This window comes from Anabrus simplex, chromosome 5 (assembly GCF_040414725.1).
Source record: "Anabrus simplex isolate iqAnaSimp1 chromosome 5, ASM4041472v1, whole genome shotgun sequence".
Classification (NCBI taxonomy): domain Eukaryota; kingdom Metazoa; phylum Arthropoda; class Insecta; order Orthoptera; family Tettigoniidae; genus Anabrus; species Anabrus simplex.
In genome coordinates, this window is record NC_090269.1 from 391,644,745 (window position 1) to 391,664,614 (window position 19,870).

General features: G+C 37.5%; 1 protein-coding gene across 1 annotated transcript in view; it reads left to right on the plus strand.

The window, feature by feature from the left end:
* LOC136874972 (uncharacterized) overlaps positions 1-18,129 on the plus strand; it is a 39,354-nt gene extending 21,225 nt beyond the window's left edge. Inside the window, exons 2-3 of the mRNA XM_067148684.2 lie at positions 8,894-9,089; positions 17,724-18,129. Of these exons, the coding sequence (XP_067004785.2) occupies positions 8,894-9,089; positions 17,724-17,953 (426 nt within the window). The 3' untranslated portion in view covers positions 17,954-18,129. The remainder of the gene's footprint in view (positions 1-8,893; positions 9,090-17,723) is intronic.
* Positions 18,130-19,870: the final 1,741 nt, after the last annotated feature.

Here is a 19,870-nt window from a genome sequence, read left to right on the forward strand (position 1 = left end):
TGGTTTGTTCAACATCCCAACATCTCTGTACACATTCACTCTTCTAGTACACAGCTTACTACGTCGTAACTCATGTACAAGTACCATCCAACTGTTCACATATTCAACAACTGTTACGTTCTACTACTGTAGCTGGAGCCTCCTACTACTGACACATATTAATATACGTACACAGCTGATTCAAGGAGTCTATACATTCTCACTGAGTAAATGCCTCAACCAAAGAGTATACAACATGAGGGAACATTGACCCTCAACATTTTCCCCTCAACGTTAAACTCATATTTACCCTTTACATAACCTTAACATCTCAATATCTTAACAGTTTGCCAAACCAAGACCTTTCACACAACTATCAAGAATTACATAGTTTACAGGCTTAGTTAACATATCAGCTAATTGCTTGACCGTTTGATATATTCTACATGTACATGTTTCTTTTTCACTTAATGTTATAAAAGTTATACTTAATGTCTATGTGCTGCATTCGCTTCTGATCCGGATTATTTAAAACCTTTGTTGTACTATGCTTGTCTTCAAATATTGTTATACACCCTGTATCAATATTTATGTCCACCAACGTTTTTTTCAAGAACATTGTCTTTTCAGTAGCTTGACACAATGAGATTAAGTCTGCTTCTGCAGTGCTTAACGCCACAACATTTTGCTTCTTACATTTCCATACTGCCGTGTTATTAAACACCTTAAACACACATCCTGAAGTTGACTTACGATCAAAGTCTCTAGCAAAGTCTGCATCTGCATAACCAGTTAACACATCACAGTTATTTGATTTATAATACTTCGGTTTTATGTCCAAAGTTCCTTTTACATATCTAAGTACTGTTTTTAATGCTAACCGTACCTCATCACATGACTTCTTTTGAAATCTACTAAGATAGGACATTGTGAAAGCTAAGTCAGGTCTTGAAGCATTTGTTGCATACATAACTGAACAAATACATACCGGTAATCTACATATTTTTTTCTTGTCAGGAGTAATTACACAATCTTCACCTTCTACCCACGAAACATTTTCTTCAAGTGAATGTAACTCTCCCTTAGTAGCACTTTCCCATTGTAATCTATCACTACATAACTTAATATCACTGTAACTTGATGGGACATCAACCTCTGATAGACTAAGTAATGCAAATAGCATCTCTTCTGCTGCTTCTTCAACCACCTTATCCACATCTGTGACATACTCATCTTGGCATACTGGTTTCCTCCTAATTCTTTTCTCTTCCTCAAATTGATCTGAACTCCCTGCATAACCTTCAACTTCATTTTCGATACTGACTTTAACTGATCGAACATTAACATTTTGAGTATAAGACTGGACGGAGACAGTTACTATATTATTGTTCCCTAATTTATGTTCATCGAAAATCACATTGCAAACGAGAACAATATTTCTGTTTTTAGCATCCCATAATCTCCAACATTCTGCTGGAGCATAGCCTACCATAACCAGCTTTTCACTTTTTGGGTCTAGTTTTCTCCTGAACTGTCTAGACACATATGAAGAAAGGTAATGTTTGGAACAGTGACCAGAGTCAACTCCAGTATGAAATGTCTTCAGCATTAACACTGTCCTACAGAGGAGATAAAACTACAGGTGGTGTGTTGCAGTCTGTACATATCCCTACTCACAGCTACACAACTGATGTGGCTTTATCAATGGCAGGCAGACTAGCAAGCAAGTTGTACATCTGTTTTCAATAGACACAAGGAAATTTCGGTCCAAATATTTTAAAGAAACTTGAAACAACCTGTCCACGAAACATTCATGTGGAGGCAAGCAATAATGGAAAAATGACTAAAGAACACATGAAACGTTTTCTAACTTCAGTTCTTGGCGAACATGTAAGAAATGAAAAGAGCCTATTGTTATGCAATTCCTGGGAAGGTCACAGAAATCATACCGTTCTAGATGCAAGTTTTCCAAACAAAGATGTTGCGCAGAAGATATTGCTACCGAAAACAACAAAATATTGCCAACTCCTTGATGTTTACTTCTTTCGGCAATATAAACTCTGTATCAGAAGGATTACTGATTTTGTAAGACTACACGGTGCCAAACCACAAGTGAAGGTACATGATCGTTATTTCATCGTGAAACTTCACTCTGTGATTTACAATCAATTTGCTCATGGGCGCCCGCAGGATCTTTTCCAGGGGGGGGGGCACATTAACAATTTTCTTGGACATAAAACCAATATAACGTCAGCAACATTAAATAACAGATGCTAGATGACTGTCAGTAAGTTCAGTTTATAAAATAATCTGGTATGATATTAAACAATTGAACATCAACATTTTTAGAATTCCAGGGGGGGGGGGCAAGTGCCTCCCCTTGCCCCCCCCTTGCGGGCGCCCATGAATTTGCTGCACCTACGTATAAGCCTATGTTGCAATATGCTTGGCGAAAGCCAGGTTATGACATTGACATAAAAACATCATCATTTGAAAGTGTAATTAGTGTGGCTTTTGAAATTGGACTGCGTGAATTCGAAAGCGATTTTGAATGTGATAACGTGGCTTTAGTAAGGTGTGCACATTGTTCTCTCCGACTTTGTTTTAACCACTTCATCGAAATCCCGCATCTGCACTTTGAGGATTAATATAAGCACTTTCAGGCGTGTGGTACTGCTGTATATATGTGTTCTGCGCTATTATAGATACTTTAAGCAGTGAGTTTTGGGCGCTTCTGATTGAAAATATAATGATACACTGACGCCATTAAATTACATATAATTTCCTTCCTATGGTATTGGTATCTCTCTATTAAAATGTTGCTTGAGGTAGAATGCAACGTTTTGCATGGAAATGACGCACACCACTGTTTTGTTGATGATTTCTTGTTATTTTAAGCATGGTTTTGTGCGGTTTCGAGCGTTCGAGGTCAAAGGTGTCCCTTCTGAGATCACATGAATGGAGTAAAGACGTGTGTAGACCTCGCACAGAATGTCAATAGGATCTGATACGACACTTCTCTACCGCACTGCGCTGAAGATTATTACACGACACTGTTCGTATAATCTACAAGTTTCACAGTTTAAAAACTTCAACGCAAATAATATGTTAGTCATTCGATGCACTTATCGAAGAAATTCAAATTAATTCAGTATCACAGTTTATGATGTAAAGAATAACATTGTACGAAAATATGAAGTAATTGTCGTCCAATACACTCTTCGCCAAAAATTAAGTTATTGGGGTAACACGATTTACAAAAGTTTTCAGCCTTCTCTGGCACTAAGGCCCAGTCTTACAAAGTGAAATGAACACTGTTAATTTGGCACAGTCTAACGAAAAGAAGCAAATTACGTCACTGAGACACAGTCTTACGTAATACTCGAAAACACGGTAAATGCTGTAACGAAGGCACAGTCTTTTAAATACAAGTTAAAGCACAGTTTGTGAAATGAGCACTGTTGCGAAGACACAGTCTTACGAAAAGAAATTAAGTTCTTTCACTGAGGCAAAGCCTTGTGAAATATTCTAAAGCACAGTTTTATGAGAAACGTTAAGCACAGTTTTGTAAATACTGTAAATTGTTACGAAGGTACAGTCATATGAGAATAAGTTAAAATGCTGTTCATGCGAAACAGTCCTGCGAAATAATCTAATGCACGGTCTTTACGAAATGAAATGAATTATGCAAGTCACTTCACGATCGTTTGCTTGTCGAGAGATTTTCTATTAAATAAGCCCTTTCAGTTTGACACTTTACGAAACAAATTCTATTACTCTTGTGTTACAGTTTATACAAGTAAATCAGTATTAACAACTTCAGGTAATTAATCACCTCCTATCTCACACGAAGTTAAAGTCCTAGGTTCGCACCTCTGACACTTAGAAATTTCAACTGGATTACTCGTACTTTATAATACACGAAAATACTGATTTCTACTAGCCCAGTGGGCTCCTTTTTATATGCGTAGGCCACACCATGTGGTTTCAAATTCATGAATTTTCCACCTTTAATATCTCGGCTATCCTTCCGCCGATTTTTATGAAACTTGGTATATTATCATTTGTGATAAGGGCCTATACGACGACGTGATTAGAATTTTTATAGCACATTCCATTCTTGAGATATTGATATAGAAGTAATGGAAGGTCCAATAGTGACGTCACCTGGCTTGCATGCCTCGAGCGGTTGCAAGCCTCGCTGTCACATCCCCTTCCTGCACGCACAGCTGTCTTTTCAAACTCTTATAGACGGGTGTTAGAATGAGTTACGTTGGAAATACTTTGACGGAAAATTACGTAATGGTATTCCGGTTATAATGGATTTCAAATAACTAGATGCGAGTCATGAAGCATTTTGCAGCTTATGCCTTCATGTGATTTGTGGCCTATTGAGTGGGATGGACCGTCGTTTAATGCATTTTCTTATTCTCTGCTCGCTAATTGTGCGCCTCCTAGCGGGCTAGCATTGTACTAGCCTCCCTCATCGCCTGTGCGTGCTGCCACCTGGATACGTCAAGTTGGACTCGCTTTGCAATCGTCACATGTGTAAGCTCTACAATGAGTGAAATGGAGTTGTCTGGATTATTTTGTTCAAGAAGGAAGCTTGCTGCCTAACATTCTGGTTGCATTTTAAGTGGAACAATTACCTAGTAATTGAGAGCTGCGAAGATGTTACCCGGACTAGATCCTGGGTAGAATGATCGCCATCCGGGCGATTAGGCCTAAAATGTTGGTTTGGTTTTCTTTTAAATTTTGAAGTCTCCGACGCTGTGAGTATGTTTTGAATATTCTTGTCTACGGCACTGATCTCATCAATGAATCCTTCTAATGAATGATTTTTTTTCCTCGTCGCCATAAGACCTATCTGTGTCGGTGCGACGTAAAGCCCATAGCAAAAAAAAAAAAAAGAATGATTTTGAGAAGCAAATAGAAACTGTTTTGGCGTAATAACAGTGCGACAAATTATTGATTCAAGTTTCGTATAATTCAGTATTGGTGAAACATTAGAAAATCAGGTCATAATCATGTCAATGTAATGTTTGGTTTGTAATTGGGGGTTTCAATGAAAGTGTAATTATGTATTTCGGTTTGATTTTCATGGTGGGATAATTTAAATGCTTCATAATGTAAGGTTAAATGAATGTATGCTGTAGGAGCTCCTAACAATAATTGCTTATGAATACCTTAATGGTATAAATCTCTATTCGGTGGTTTAAATTGATATTGTTTAACTTATTGCAAACATGATTATTATCTTGTAGATTTCGCAACCACCATTTTGGGGATAAAGGTAATAAGGTGAAAACTTTTCTAATGGACTACTCGGTTTGTTTGGATAGCCATCTTGTTGGTATGTGGGTGTCACATGTGCCGTTGCTATGTAACCGAGTGTAAACAGTTTGGGGGCGTGTGCTCTGTTGAGCCTGACATTTGCGTGTCGTCTTATTATTATGACATTTGACATTCGCCGATTGGGGTGAGAATTTTGTGTGGTTGGATTTTTCCTCCGGTCTTGTGATAATTAAGTCTGATTTACTGTGGCTCTTGTGGTACCGATATTTAATTTATTTGAGCCTGTATTATTTCTTCGTGGCCGTTAATTGGATTATAATTGATTTTCTTCTCCTGGATAATTTGGAGCTTGCATGCCGTTTGTGTTTCATTACCGATTTCATATCCTAAGTACAAAACCGAGTTAGTGCCTTAGAAATTGTTTTCTGTTTTCATATCCTAATTGAAGACTTCAAAGATTGTGAGATTGGTTTTAATGCATTTTTCCCTTTTACTAATTTCTAATTAATTGTTGATATCTCAATTGGTTTAATTTGTAGTTTGTTAAACATGATCGGAAGTTTTTTAATCAATTTAATTTAATTTAATTTAATTTTCTCCACAAAATCTAAGAATTTTATTATTTCAGCCAAGGATAATTAAAATTAAGTTTTAATCGTTCCGCTCGGTCTCGTGTGCCCTTGCTTCTCACTCTGCGACGACCTTTTCCTTGGGATCTCTTTGGTAAGAGTTTCTAATTTTTATTTGTTGTTTTACTGCTTGTTTTGATCCCTGGTCGTGCGAAACGCTCTCAGTTCGTCTGATTTTTTGTGTCGTGAGACCGTCTCAATATGTATAAAACAAATGCTTAATTCTGTCTGTCATTCACAGCGATTATAAAAAAAACAAGACGGTTTCAACAGCCGAAATTCACACCATATATACGTTGATGCATCTCTTTTACGGGAAAGGAATACATCGAAAATCTTACAACAAGGAATTTGGAACTTTTAAAGAAAATTACGTGTCTATAGCCTCGCTGACAATGATTGCTAACGAGCACGGAATAACATGGAGATGGCGACTCATACAACAATGCATTCGCTCAATGAGGCCAAAATTTGTTCCCGCCACCATATTAGCAAATATCGTCTGTGCCATCCGACAAGCGTTGAATAAGGTATGGTAGAGCAACTCACCAATATGTAGCCAGAATTGAAGCCGACGGACTCGCGTGACCGCCATATTGCTTGGGCTACAATATCGTAGACCGGTTGCTGTCTGTTATTGATCAACTTAATATATTTAAAGTAAATACAAGTATTCAGTATTATTATTTGAGTTTATTGAAATGTTGAAAGAAGTTGTAACAAAATCAGGGTTCTACATATAAATGGCAGGACGACTTTGACTGTGTTAGAGCTAGAAAAAATCATGTTCATGCAAAAATTCTGATGGGCTCACATTCTGAAAGAACGTGTTTTATGCCAGGAATAGATTTGGGAATGTTGACATAACATTGATTCTTAAGCGGAGACAATTTGCATTCAATTTAGCCACCTCTGCCACAGGCAGCATGACACAGGGACAAACTTTACGAAAATTGATTTGAGATGAATGCCTCCATTCCAATGTTTACGCAACATGGAAAGTGTAACTTTTTATATATTAGTATATTCATTTCAAATTCCCAATTAAATTTTACTTTTTTTACTGTCCAAGACAGGCTTGCATACCAGCCTTATACAGATAATGCATGCCGGATGACTGTTAAATGTTTTTCAGGACAAGTAAACTTAGCCGGTTTAAGATGTGTGATTTAATAAAGTGTCTTAGAGGAGGTTTAGTAACTTTAAATATGTAAAAATCACCGGAGTCCTCTGCGACAGAAAGATGCCTCATCATCTAAAGGAAAAAATTTACAAGACCGTGGTACGCCCAGCAGCTATTTACGGGGAAGAATGTCGTCCAATGACAAAAAAGCACGAGCAGACTCTTCATACAATGGAAATGAGGATGCTTAGATGGATTCTTGGACTGACTCGATGCGACCACATAAGAAATGAAGATGTTCGACAAAGGCTTGGCGTCGCTCCAATTGTGGAGAAAGTGAGGGAAGCGCGTCTCCGCTGGTACGGTCACGTTATGAGAAGGCAGGATGGCTCAGTTGCTAAAACTGCTCTCCAAGTTGATCCGGGAGGAACACGACCACGCGGAAGGCCTTTAAAGCGGTGGACTGACAATATCAAGGCCGACATGCACGACGTTGGTTTAAAACCTGAAGATGTCAGCAATAGGACGAAATGGAGGAGATGTAGCAAAGCAGTGGACCCCATAATTTGGGATAAACGCTAGGAAAGAGAGATTATTAAATGATAAACACCGTTCAGTTTAGGAAGTTTACTTGTACCAGATGAGGTTCAGATAGGAGAGGGTGGGAAGAACATAATGATGCAAAGTACTATCACTCTTCGTGTGGTAGTTTCGATTTGGTCTTCATGTCAGTAAAAGTTTGAGACGAGAGTTAGATATCATCAGGTTTAAACGTTTCTCACTAATTATACACCGAATACCTATCGTCTTTCAGCCTAGTACTGTATATTTCTCAGCATACTGTTTAGAGCACTCCCTCCGAGCTTAAAACTATATCTATCACACTACCCCCGCGATCTGAGACATAGGTCAATTTACCCGTACTGTCACCCTCTTTCCATCCATTCAGAATATATAAATTCCCCGCTGCGCACAACTCTAAGAGCTTCTCCCCATAACTGTTTATAGTTTTATCCTCACTTCTTCTACTTCTCAACATGCCACTCCCGTATTCCCTACTATATACTGGGCTCTGTTTCCCTATTCTCGCGTTCCAATCTCCAAATAGCAGCATTTCCTCTTCTTCTGCAAACCTCTCCCTTATCATACTAATCTTTGGAGTTTCCGGAGTATCTGACGGGCCCCATGGCATGCCCAACGAGTCTCGTGTTTCTTTTCGTTTGGTTGTTAGTTGTCTGTGCATGGAAAAGGGGATGTGTAAACATGTTTTGGGGCTAATCGCCTGTTATGTTTAAATAAATACTATATATATAAATACTATATATATACTGTTTAGAACCAACATAAACACAGTTGTAGATAAGATGCAGCCTTGTCTTACTACGGTGCTGATTACAAAATTATCAAAACCCTTTACTTCGTGAAGCACTTGACTTAGAAATCCTTATACATATAGTTAATTATATTCAATAACTTTGAAGGAATCTCGTACTCTGGCACAATTTTCCACATAAATACGCTAAGTAATTAAAGAGATTTTAAAAAGTAAATAAAAATAAGGTTGTTCAACATTTAGTGCTCTATTTCAAAAATAGTTCTCAAAGTGTTAATAAGATTCACAGATCTACCGTATTTTCCGAAGCCTGCTTTGGAATCCGCAATTGGATAATATCTTTAACTTCATTTAATGCTATTATCGGCAATATCTTGTTTGTGCAAGTTAAGGCTTATACTTGTTGTATGAAGAAAAATAATGCAATGATTCTGTTCTAGTACATTCTCGAAAATCTGTAGTATCCTTCTTAAAATTACTGATAAAAATTGGTGGATCTCCTATGAATTGCAGTCGTATGTTTTATTTTTTCAGTTATATGGTGACTGGTTCCTGGGAATGACAAATACATTAATCGGTAGGACGTTAAACAAAAGTCAATGTCAACCGCAAAGCATGAAGAAAATCAATGAAACTACTTTTGAGTTAATATCCATATATAACGGGAAAACCTGGAGCCGCGTTTACTCCGTAGAAAACGCTTCTAATGCTGGGACTTGGCATTATGTAGGTAAGTATTAACGTGTATCCTCATCAGAACATTGAGTTTTAGAAACTTGTCAATGAAAAATGATCATTTATTACGTGGTATATCAATGCCGTGTAGTCATCTCGGACACTGTGACATGACTCAACACAACAAGTCATATTCGGCACTGAAGAATCCAAATTATTTTGGAGCATATGATCTACTCTATGACAGCAGAATCAGTCAGTTGCTAAATGATAACCGGAGTATTATGACGGTGGTAAATTACACTCTTAAGTTCACGCGATGCATTTTCAACACAGTATTCTCAGCAGAATATGCCAAACCTACCGATCGCTGTATGTCGTGCGTCTCAAGGAATTCACTGACCAATCTGTCTCGAAGGGCACGAGTATATCATCCACTAGTGTAAATGTCTTGTCACGGTGGCTGCAAATCCTGTAAAAGCAATAACCCTGGATATGAATTAGATGTCTACATCGACCAATCCTGATTTCTTTCCAAAACATGACGGAAACTCCGTGCTGCTGATGGCGCCCATTTCATCATCTCTGGACTCTATTGCTTCTGCTCTAATTGTACAGTTTTATGGTGACACCATAATGAAATAATGTAAGCTTCCACTGTTCCTGATGCCATGAACTATGAGTTACTCATATCACACAAGCTGCTCTATGGTGTAGTTCAAGATGAACTTTTGGCACATGCCTTCCTGATATCAATACTCCGTCATACGAGACATTTCGCACTCTCTTATCTGACATTCCCTCCTTGGCCCTCCCAAGATCCTGGCTGAGCGAAGCGGCCTGCGATGTTCTGAGGACAAGTTTTAATCCTCCCTGCGACTTGTTCTGCTTGGAGGTCTTGTTTATTGTGCTACCTTAAATTTTTTCCAAACTCTGGAGCCATCACTCTGACTCACTCCTACATGAGCGGGGATATTCAAATGTAGCCAACACATTTACAGAAATATCACAGCTAGAATGCAGTCATCAACAGAAATGTGTACACTTCTCGAGTTTATTTCAAGCCTAAACGTGCTATATACGAACACACCACAGTTCGTACAAGTCACGGATAGTGATTGCTATCTGAAAAATTTCGTGACAAATTTCCAGCATGATCTGAGTGTAGCGTCGCTGTGTGCCTTAGATACAAGCCTACAGTGCATATTGTAAACATGTCTGAAACATCGTACCATGAGTGTGAAACAGTAATACTCAAAATTTTATTTCAGCACAGTAAGAACTTGCATAAAATTCAGTGTTCGATGTTTAGTGCTGCGCAACACAATGATCTTGTTCCTTCATAATACTGCAATTGAACTCATTGCACCGAGTGTTTTCTTTTGCAAATGGCAGTGAATTTGCAGAATATCGAACATAAGAATGCAATGAATGTAACAAAATATGTCTGTGAACATAATACGGTTTGCTGCGTTCATTTCGGTGGAGAAAACGCTGTTTAAATTGACAGTCACATTTTAAGCCTCATTTACACTGGAAAGCCATATGGTCTGTCTCAGTGTCATTTCGCAGTATGAAGGGCCATAGTACAACTACATGAAAACATTTTAAACTCAGTTTTTGCTGTGTATGTATGGCATACGGTTTGCGACGATATTCAATTCTTTATGAGAGATAATTGTTTGAAATATTCACCGAGGATATTGGACAAGCTCTGTATTTGGAAGACTCCACCGGTGACTGTCCGGAGAATTTTCTATTGTATCCCCTTTCCTTTCCGAGTCAAATACCAAGGCGTTTCCTAATTTATAGGCCAGGGTTGACTTCTAACACCTCCGTATATAATTTCATTCACCATCGTTCTTTTCATCTTCACTGGCTCCTGGAATAATGCCGGAAGCGGAAGACATCCGGTCGTAAAAACAAGAAATTATAACTTTATCTAATGTAATCACACACGCTGCATCAGAAAAATGGACTAAATGATAGACTTACGTACATAGATTTTCTGGAGACATCTAGACACAACATTCAATCATTTTCTTAATTATCTGCATCGACAAGAGTATCTTAGTCTGCCATCAATGAGTAAGTTTCTGGAGAATATTTCTTAAACTGGAAGGACAAGTCTTGCTCTGCAACAACCAAGGCATTGTAATAACCGAAAAAATTTCATCCAGACCCTTCATGTTCCCCATGAGTGTCGGCCGTATTGCATTATTTTCCGCATGCAATTCGATGTTTATGGAGGATAGATATGGTGATGCCATTACTAGATAAGTTGTGTGAGATTGGGTGAAGTAAAATAACTAATGTACAATATGTCGACGATATTAAACTCTTTGAAGCTAACACAATTGAAATGGCTTGCTTAATTTTCATCACCTACCTTAGACCAACGTTGCAATCACCAGTATCTAGTTTCATGTAATTCCGGCAACGCCTTCGTGCGTGATGTATTTTGTAAAGATGGGCGGTATTTAACGTAACAGTTAAGACAACAGTGTTCCAACCTGTTAACATGTTACTCAAATAACCCTGTTGTTTTTGTAACAGTTGTTTTTCATCAAGCCTTCATTGTTTCATTAGTCATTCCATCATTCTACACTACTTGATCATTACTGAAGTTATTTAGTTCATTACAACTTAGCATGGTTTTTGATTGAATCACGTGACCTTGGAACACTGTTGCACCGTAACAAGTTTTCTGCTGAGGTAACAACTGAAGCGCTCGTCCCAATACGTTTCGTTGTTATTCTATGGAACGCTGTTCCATTACAACGAGAGTTCTGTTGAGGTAACAGTCTGAGCTGTGTGGAACCCTGTTCCATCAAAATGAATGTTTTATCGAGATAACAGCCCAAGGTCTGTGCAGCAATGTTCCATCGCAATGACTGTTCCACTACAACCCAGTATTACGTCCAGGTAACAGCCACAGTAGTATAATTTCTGAAGCGTATCGTTATTCTGTAAAATCGTAAGGTTTCGAAAGAACCCCGCTGAGGTTTATGATGAATAAAAGATCGAACTCTGGTTAGCTTATATAAAGGCATATTTCTCAGTGAATGACAATGCCAATAAATTCACTTTGTATAATATTTGTGATCAAGGCTGTTTTAAGTCTGGCGGGCTGAGTGCTGAGACAGTTGAGGCACTGGCCTTCTGCCCCTAACTTGGCAGGTTCGGTCCCGGCAGTCCGGTGATATTTTAAGGTGCTCAAATACGTCAGCCTCGTGCTGACAGATTTACTGGCAACAAACGGACATGAAAGATAAAACTACTAATACGATCTTGAATTCACCGGAAACGATGCACAAGAGAAACATTTTTAAAAATTGATTTCAATTAGGCAGGTATATTTTCATTACGTTTGGTTGTGTATATTTTGTGGGGGTGCAAAATCACGGTTTCGGTTCCGTATAAACCCCCAGTTATTTCAGGGATTTGGAAACAATATTGGTCCTAAAATCTTCCCAAGGACAGGTGGATTCTGTATACGAAGTTTGGTAGAAATATATCCAGTAGTTTTCAAGTTATAACAACTCAAACGAACACAGAGAAAGAACAAATAGATATAGATACTATAAACTTCCAATGAATGTTGGATTGGAGACGGTGAAGACACTGGAAGCTTATGGTTAGAATAAATATCGATGGAATCATATGTCCGATCACTATTCGTCCAAGTGTACCAGAAACCAAAATAACTCGCTCGATTAAATGGACAACAGGCAATGGATTGAAGGAATCGGTAAAAATTATAAGCTCTGAACCCCGTGGTATCTCGTTAAGTTACGGTGGATAATAAAATGTCGTGGCACGTAATACAGTAAATATCGCAGTTTCCTCAAGTAAAAGTTTAATAAATGTAAATACATGGCGAATATATCAATGATAGAAATATGTCGGAGGCCATGGAATGACATGAATTAAATGGACTAAGTTCAATCTGTACATGATGGCCATACCTTGCTTATCTAGTCCGATACGACTTGATAATCGAGATTGGTGATGAAATTGTCGATTGGTAACCGAGATATTATATGACAGATTATTGAATTAATTCCTTTGCCGACGTAAACGATATGCAAGAGTACTCCGTATCAAGAAGTCAGGTGTTTAATTGTTAGAAACCTATGGAAGATAGGAATATGGAAAAGTCTTTCTAAAACAAACCGTCCGCTATTATTATAACCTGGTATTAGATTTTGTTTCAAAAGGAAGATAAGTTTATAATTCTGCTGGAATTTTAGAGGGTATCAGAAGTGTTGCACACATATCGGAAAGATATTAGACGAGAAGCTAGGCTGTAATATAAAATTGTAAATTGTTAATTGTAATTGTTTTTGTAAGAACAAAACAGGATGCGGATCCAGTTCTCTTGAATAATGAGGCAAGTGCTGTACGAAAATATTGTAGATGATGTTAATGCATGTAACTCTATTCTAACAGTTTATTACGAGTTCCAGGTATCATGAGACCAAGGAATATTGGAGATGATTATGAACCCCAGCATGCCAGCTTAAAACCATGATGGTCTCAAAAGACCCGACGAGAACTGGGATGGACACCAATGGTTAAAGTCTCAATACTGGAAGATGAGAGGTGTCTTCATCATGAAGCCAACGAACGATAAGTACTCTAAGTCAATGTTTCATTATCCCGCTATGTAGCTGCTTTTAAGTAGAGTAGTATGTTGTTTTAAATGTGAGAATTGTGACATGCTAAAATACACAACTTGAAGGCAACCGTTTTATTCATCAATCATTGCCTTACTATGAATAGGAATATTGTAAATTATAACGTGAATGATCCTGAATTATGATATATCGTACGCTATGTCGTGTGAATCTAAGCGGTCGCAGCCAAATGCTTTGCAGATAGATTTAGGCATGGATTCTATACCCGTGTTAATATAGTGTCATTATAAAGAAATTTCAGTTTAATTAATGGTTTCGATTATATGTTAGAAGGAGTCGGTAATAACAGGTGCGTGATTTAGAATCATCTACGATCGTATTCTTATGTTAAACGTAGTGTTCGCGAATGAAATTGCGATGTTGTTGCGATGATATGGTGTTAATAATAATGTTAAGATGTATAGTCTTCATAATGTGAAGTGCCTGAGTATATTCTTTAATGAAATGAGAATTCGTGAGCACGACTTGTGAGTAATATGATGAAGGATTTATTGTGATAGGGTCGTCGAAATATGTAAATGATTGTTATATGGATCGTCGTGAATATGTCATTGGGATTATGCATTTTATAGTATGATGCGATGTAGAGGTCCTGATGAGATTTATTGTAGTGGATATTGAATTAGTCGTGCGTACGGATTTGATTTTACTGATATGAATGGTATTTACTTAGGCATAAGGCGATAGTCGCAATTATATTTAGAGGCATTTCGAGGACACTGGTAGTATGATAATCTAAAATGTACTAATTAAATACAGTGTAGGTTACGCGCGCAATATTGGAATGACACAAGATCTTCACGAATTAATGATACTATATAGTTGAGAACCATGTCACAAAAAAAGGAGTGAGTGATCTTCATTTATATATGTGAGTAGATTAATTTTTCTTCCTAGCTGGATTTCTTCTTAAAAACTATTGAGTTGCCGCTTAGAGCTGACGTAGTTTTTACAGATTGATTTTACGGAGGACACCAGAGCTGCAGAGTCATCGTAGTTGTTGAATCCATTGTAGCTGATGATGATTATGTTTCTTAAATGTCCATTATTTAGATGCAGATGCCGATGGAGCTCAGAAGAAATCAATTTCATTTCATATTTGTTCTGTGTTATTATTTGAAGAATTACGATGTTGTCTTATGTTACTCGATCATTTTCTTGACCTAAACGATAAGTATGAGCAGAGGTTACCGGTGTGTTCAAGTTTTTAGATAGATTTTGACAAAATAAGCGATGATTTAAACATAATAACGGGATGTTGAGATATTTATTTGAGTCAGTAAATAGGTGTGCCAAGCCAACAAGAGTCAATGATTTTTAACCATCAGTTTGAAGATGAATGTGATGAATGATGGACTTATGTCAAATTTTAAGCCTTCAGCATTGTGACATTGACTTTACTTTTGATTTTTCTGATTAATTTGAAGTTGTCATTGATGTTGTGAACGAAATATTAACAAGGGTCAGAAGATTATTCCTTTTAATTAACGTAACTTTCAATCATTTCCAACATTCATTTGTGTTGCTTTTAATTTTCTTAGCATTGTAGTTGATATTTTAAACAGTTTTTTAGTCATTAAATAGAAAATCCTTCCATAAAAAGATATATTTTCGGTGTTTTCATTTGATAGTATAAGGCACGTCAAGATGATAGCCTAGATTAAGATATTAGTTAGCAATCGTCTTCTCACGTCAGTCGAACCAACTTAAACCCAACCATACGATCCTGTGACCCAACTCATGAACTTTCACGTCCCTTGAGTGGAACCTCTTGTATCTCCGCGTGATACCGGCCGAAGCGTAACTTTAACATCAAGAACCCTGAACTTAGAGATGTGTGAAAGGTCATAATACCAAAGCTAAAAATTGTGCATATGGTCATTACTACACCTAAAACGGATAACTGAACGAAAATTCGCCAAAATGGTCAACGTACAAACGGTCGTTACGACTTTATTTATACAGAAAAGGAATCTTCTCCACGTACAAGACCTTTTGGGCTATGTCCACTGGACTTAGCCTGTAAAACCGTCCGTTCATGATATCTCTCTTATTCATCCTATCGAAAAAGAGCACTTGAGAAGAACATTTTTTGAAATGGACTTCCATTAAAGTTGATCGATTCCCATCCATCTTGGTCTGGTATATGTTGTGGGAGGGAAAAATAATTGTTTCGGTTTCCTATAAACCGCCAGTCCACTCCACGAATATTAAATGTTATGGTCCTGAAAACCCAACTTTGGAAAGTGGGATGCTAAATATGAAGTTTGGTTAAAATATTTCCAGTACTTTTGCAGTTATAAGAAATAGGCTTTACACGCACTCGCTTTTAGAGTATGTTCGAATTTAGGATGATAAACGGTCCGCTTATGATATCTCCCTTATTATTCCTCATATCGAAACGATGCACATGAGAAAAAGTTTAGAAATTGATTTCCAATAAGGCAGGTAGATTTCCATTAAGTTTTGTTCTGTAGACTTTGTGGGAGTGCAAGATCACTGTTTCGGTTCCGTATAAATCCCCAGTCAGATTAGGGATTTAGAAACAATATTGGCCGTAAAACCTACCCAAGGACAGGTGTATTCTAAATATCAAGTTTGGTAAAAACATATCCAGTAGTTTTCAAGTTATAAGAACTCAAACAAACAAACAAACAAACAAACAAACAAACAAACAAACAAACAAACAAACAAACAAACAAACAAACAAACAAACAAACAAACAAACAAACAAACAAACAAACAAACAAACAAACAAACAAACAAACAAACAAACAAACAAACAAACAAACAAACAAACAAACAAACAAACAAACAAACAAACAAACAAACAAACAAACAAACAAACAAACAAACAAACAAACAAACAAACAAACAAACAAACAAACAAACAAACAAACAAACAAACAAACAAACAAACAAACAAACAAACAAACAAACAAACATCAAAACTAAAAAAGTATGCATATGGTCATTACTACACCTGAAACGGATAACTGAACGAAAATTTCGCCAAAATAGTCAATGAACGGACACACGGTCGTTACGATTTTATTTATACATATTTAGTAGCCTACTTTACATTTCCAATCGTCTCCTAGGAGAAGAATTTCGGTTCACGGCGCACATTTTATGATCCAGAAGCTATAGAAATAATACTCAAGATTACTCGGTAAGGCCCCTTTTAAACAACAAGCATCAGTAGTGACAACTCATAAACAGTTGACTAAGGATCAGTTGTACCAACCCACACTTAGGAGTAGTAGGCCTACTGTATTAGTGCTCCCTCACTTCAAGTTCGTAGGTTGGACTAAAGACAACAGTAACAAAATTGTGAAGTCAAGGAGAAAATTATATTTACACAAAATTCTGCCAGTCTCCGAAAGACTACACTTCCGTCTGGCGTAAAAGGAGTTGTCTACAATCTGGGATAGGCCATACTGATGTCACATTTTTATTATTGCTATATTTCCTTCTTGCTCCTCTTCTCCTTATTGGCATTATTTAAACTAACTTTGTGATCCTGATATTTAGCGGTGATAGCTCTAATACAGATGATAGTGAAATGTCCAGAACTGTTCTTGCTCCTCCTCGCCCTCCCTTGTCCAGCCAGCTCTACTGCTCACGTGCCTTCGAGTATCAGACTGAACCACAGAGTTGGTTTAATTCTACTATAGTAAAAGTGTAATTGGTTGATCCCGGTTGATTGTGGAAAATGGAACGCATGCCCAATTTTTCCAGAACTTACGTGTTTCTCGTCTTGAATCATAATTTTTCTTTCGAGGATATGGGATTTTTGAACATTTGTGTAATTTCGTAGCCGTTTTAATGGACTGCTCTATTAACTGAACTTTGGAGACATTCGTTGACATATGTAAGATTTTTCTTTTTTGAGTACTCGTTCTGATTAACTAAAATAATTATACTAGCCTCTTTGACAATTCTCATCCACTTGAGATTTTTCAGTTCTGTTTACATTGGTGTTTCAGGTACAAACATCACGGAGAAGGTGATTTACTTGTCTGATGATGGTACTATTATGGTGATGGCAGCTTGTGTTCCATCGTATAGCGAACCAGTTTGTAATCTCTTCAGTAAATATCTACCATTCCCGTCGAAGGTGTATGAAGAAGTCTTGGATGCCATGGAAGTTGCCGGAATATATTTACCCCATTGTTACTTCCGTTCGGTGTCTGAAGCTACCTGTCCTTCCATCTAATTCACAGAGCTAAAAGAAGGCGAAGTATCACAGTTTATTTCGAAAACGGAAGTTTATTTCCCTGGAGAGCGATAAAATGTGAAATTTAGCAATTAAACTATTTTTAAACAGTTTCCATGAATACATGGTGTTTAGAATATGTCTTTGTATACATCTATATAAATAAAATCATATCAACCGTGTGACTTTACATTGACTATTTTGGCGAAATTTTCGTATAGGTATCCGTTTGAGATGTAATAATGACCATCTGCATATTTTTTAGCTTTGGTGTCTGTTTGTCTGTTTGTCTGTTTATCTGTCTATAACTTGAAAACTACTAGATATATTTCCACCAAACTTCATATTTAGAATCCACCTGTCCTTGCGTAGGTTTTAGAGCAAATATTGTTTCTAAATCCCTGAAACGACTGGGGGTTTATACGAAACTGAAACCGCGATTTTGCACTCCCACAAAAATATACAATCGAACTTAATGGAAATCTGCCTGCCTTAATGGAAATCAATTTCTAAACCTTTTTTCTCATGTGCATAATTTCGATACGAGGATTAATAAGGGAGATATCATTAACGGACCGGTTTTCGGTACAAGTCCTAGCGGACTTCACTCAAGAGCGGGTGCGTGTAAAGCGTATTTCTTATAACTTGAAAACTATTGAAGATATTTCAACCAAACATAGTATTTGGCATCCACCTGTCGAAATGAAAGTTTTTAGGTCAAATTCTCGGAATGGACTGGGGTTTATAGGGAACCGAAACAGTGATTTTCCTCTCCCACAATACAAGACCAATCTGACTGGAAATCGAACAAAATTGATGGAAATCCATTTCTAAACCTTTTTTCTCATGTACATTTTTCGGTAGGAGTATTAATAACGGAGATGTCATGAACGGTCTGTTTTGCAGGCTAAGTCCAGCAGACATGGCCGAAAATATGTTTTACGTATAGCACATTCTTTATCTATATAAATACATTTGTAACGACCATGTTTGTCTACATTTACCCATTACTTTTTCTTCCTTTCACACAGAACACGGGGATACGAAGGTAAACAGTCGCGAAAAGCACGGCGCGACGAGCGATACTCAGCTGTTTCCGCACCCACATATGACCTGAGATCAAAACTAAACTTCGATTAGTTGATCCTAGATTAGTGTTATACAACACGACACCGGTCTGATCTCAGATCATTCTGAACTTGGATCAAAACTGATGTCCAGTCAGTGATGTTTATGCAACCGGCCCTGAAAGTGATACCATATCGACTATTGAACAGCTTTCAGTGAGATACTCGTTCTTTATATGCATTTTGGTGGTTAATTATTTATTAGCTGGTCAGGCAATGAGGAAGCGCGCAACAACGGTCTTATCTTAAATAAATGTAAATATTTCGTATTTCTCCTCTGAAGACGGACTCACGTTTTACTTAACTGATTTCTGGATTGTGCCTTGGTGAAGGGATATTGGTATTATTAATACAGTCAGCCGAGGCCAAGTACAAAGCAGACCATGAGTCTTATCCCGTCAAATATGCAATGATTGCTTTGTGAATCTAGGATATAAGCTCACTGTCCATCCACACTTGACCACGGTCACAAATGTTTGGTATATTCATGTACATCTTTGTAGCATGGCTACAAAGGTCCTCCTACTTATGCCTGACTTTGCTATCATGCCACTGCAGGAGACGCACTTGCACGTCTTACGCCGTCGTACCGTGCCACCTGATTACATACCTCAGTCCTGAATGTGATCTCATCCTTGAACTTGCCTGATCCTGGAGAGTCTTACATTGATGAGAGATGAGATGGCGTATCCATACTGAATAAAGAAGAGATTGATGGCTTGCAACCCTAACTAGTCGAGGTTATATATTGCGTGGCCCGAACCACCACCCACACGGTCATACACATATT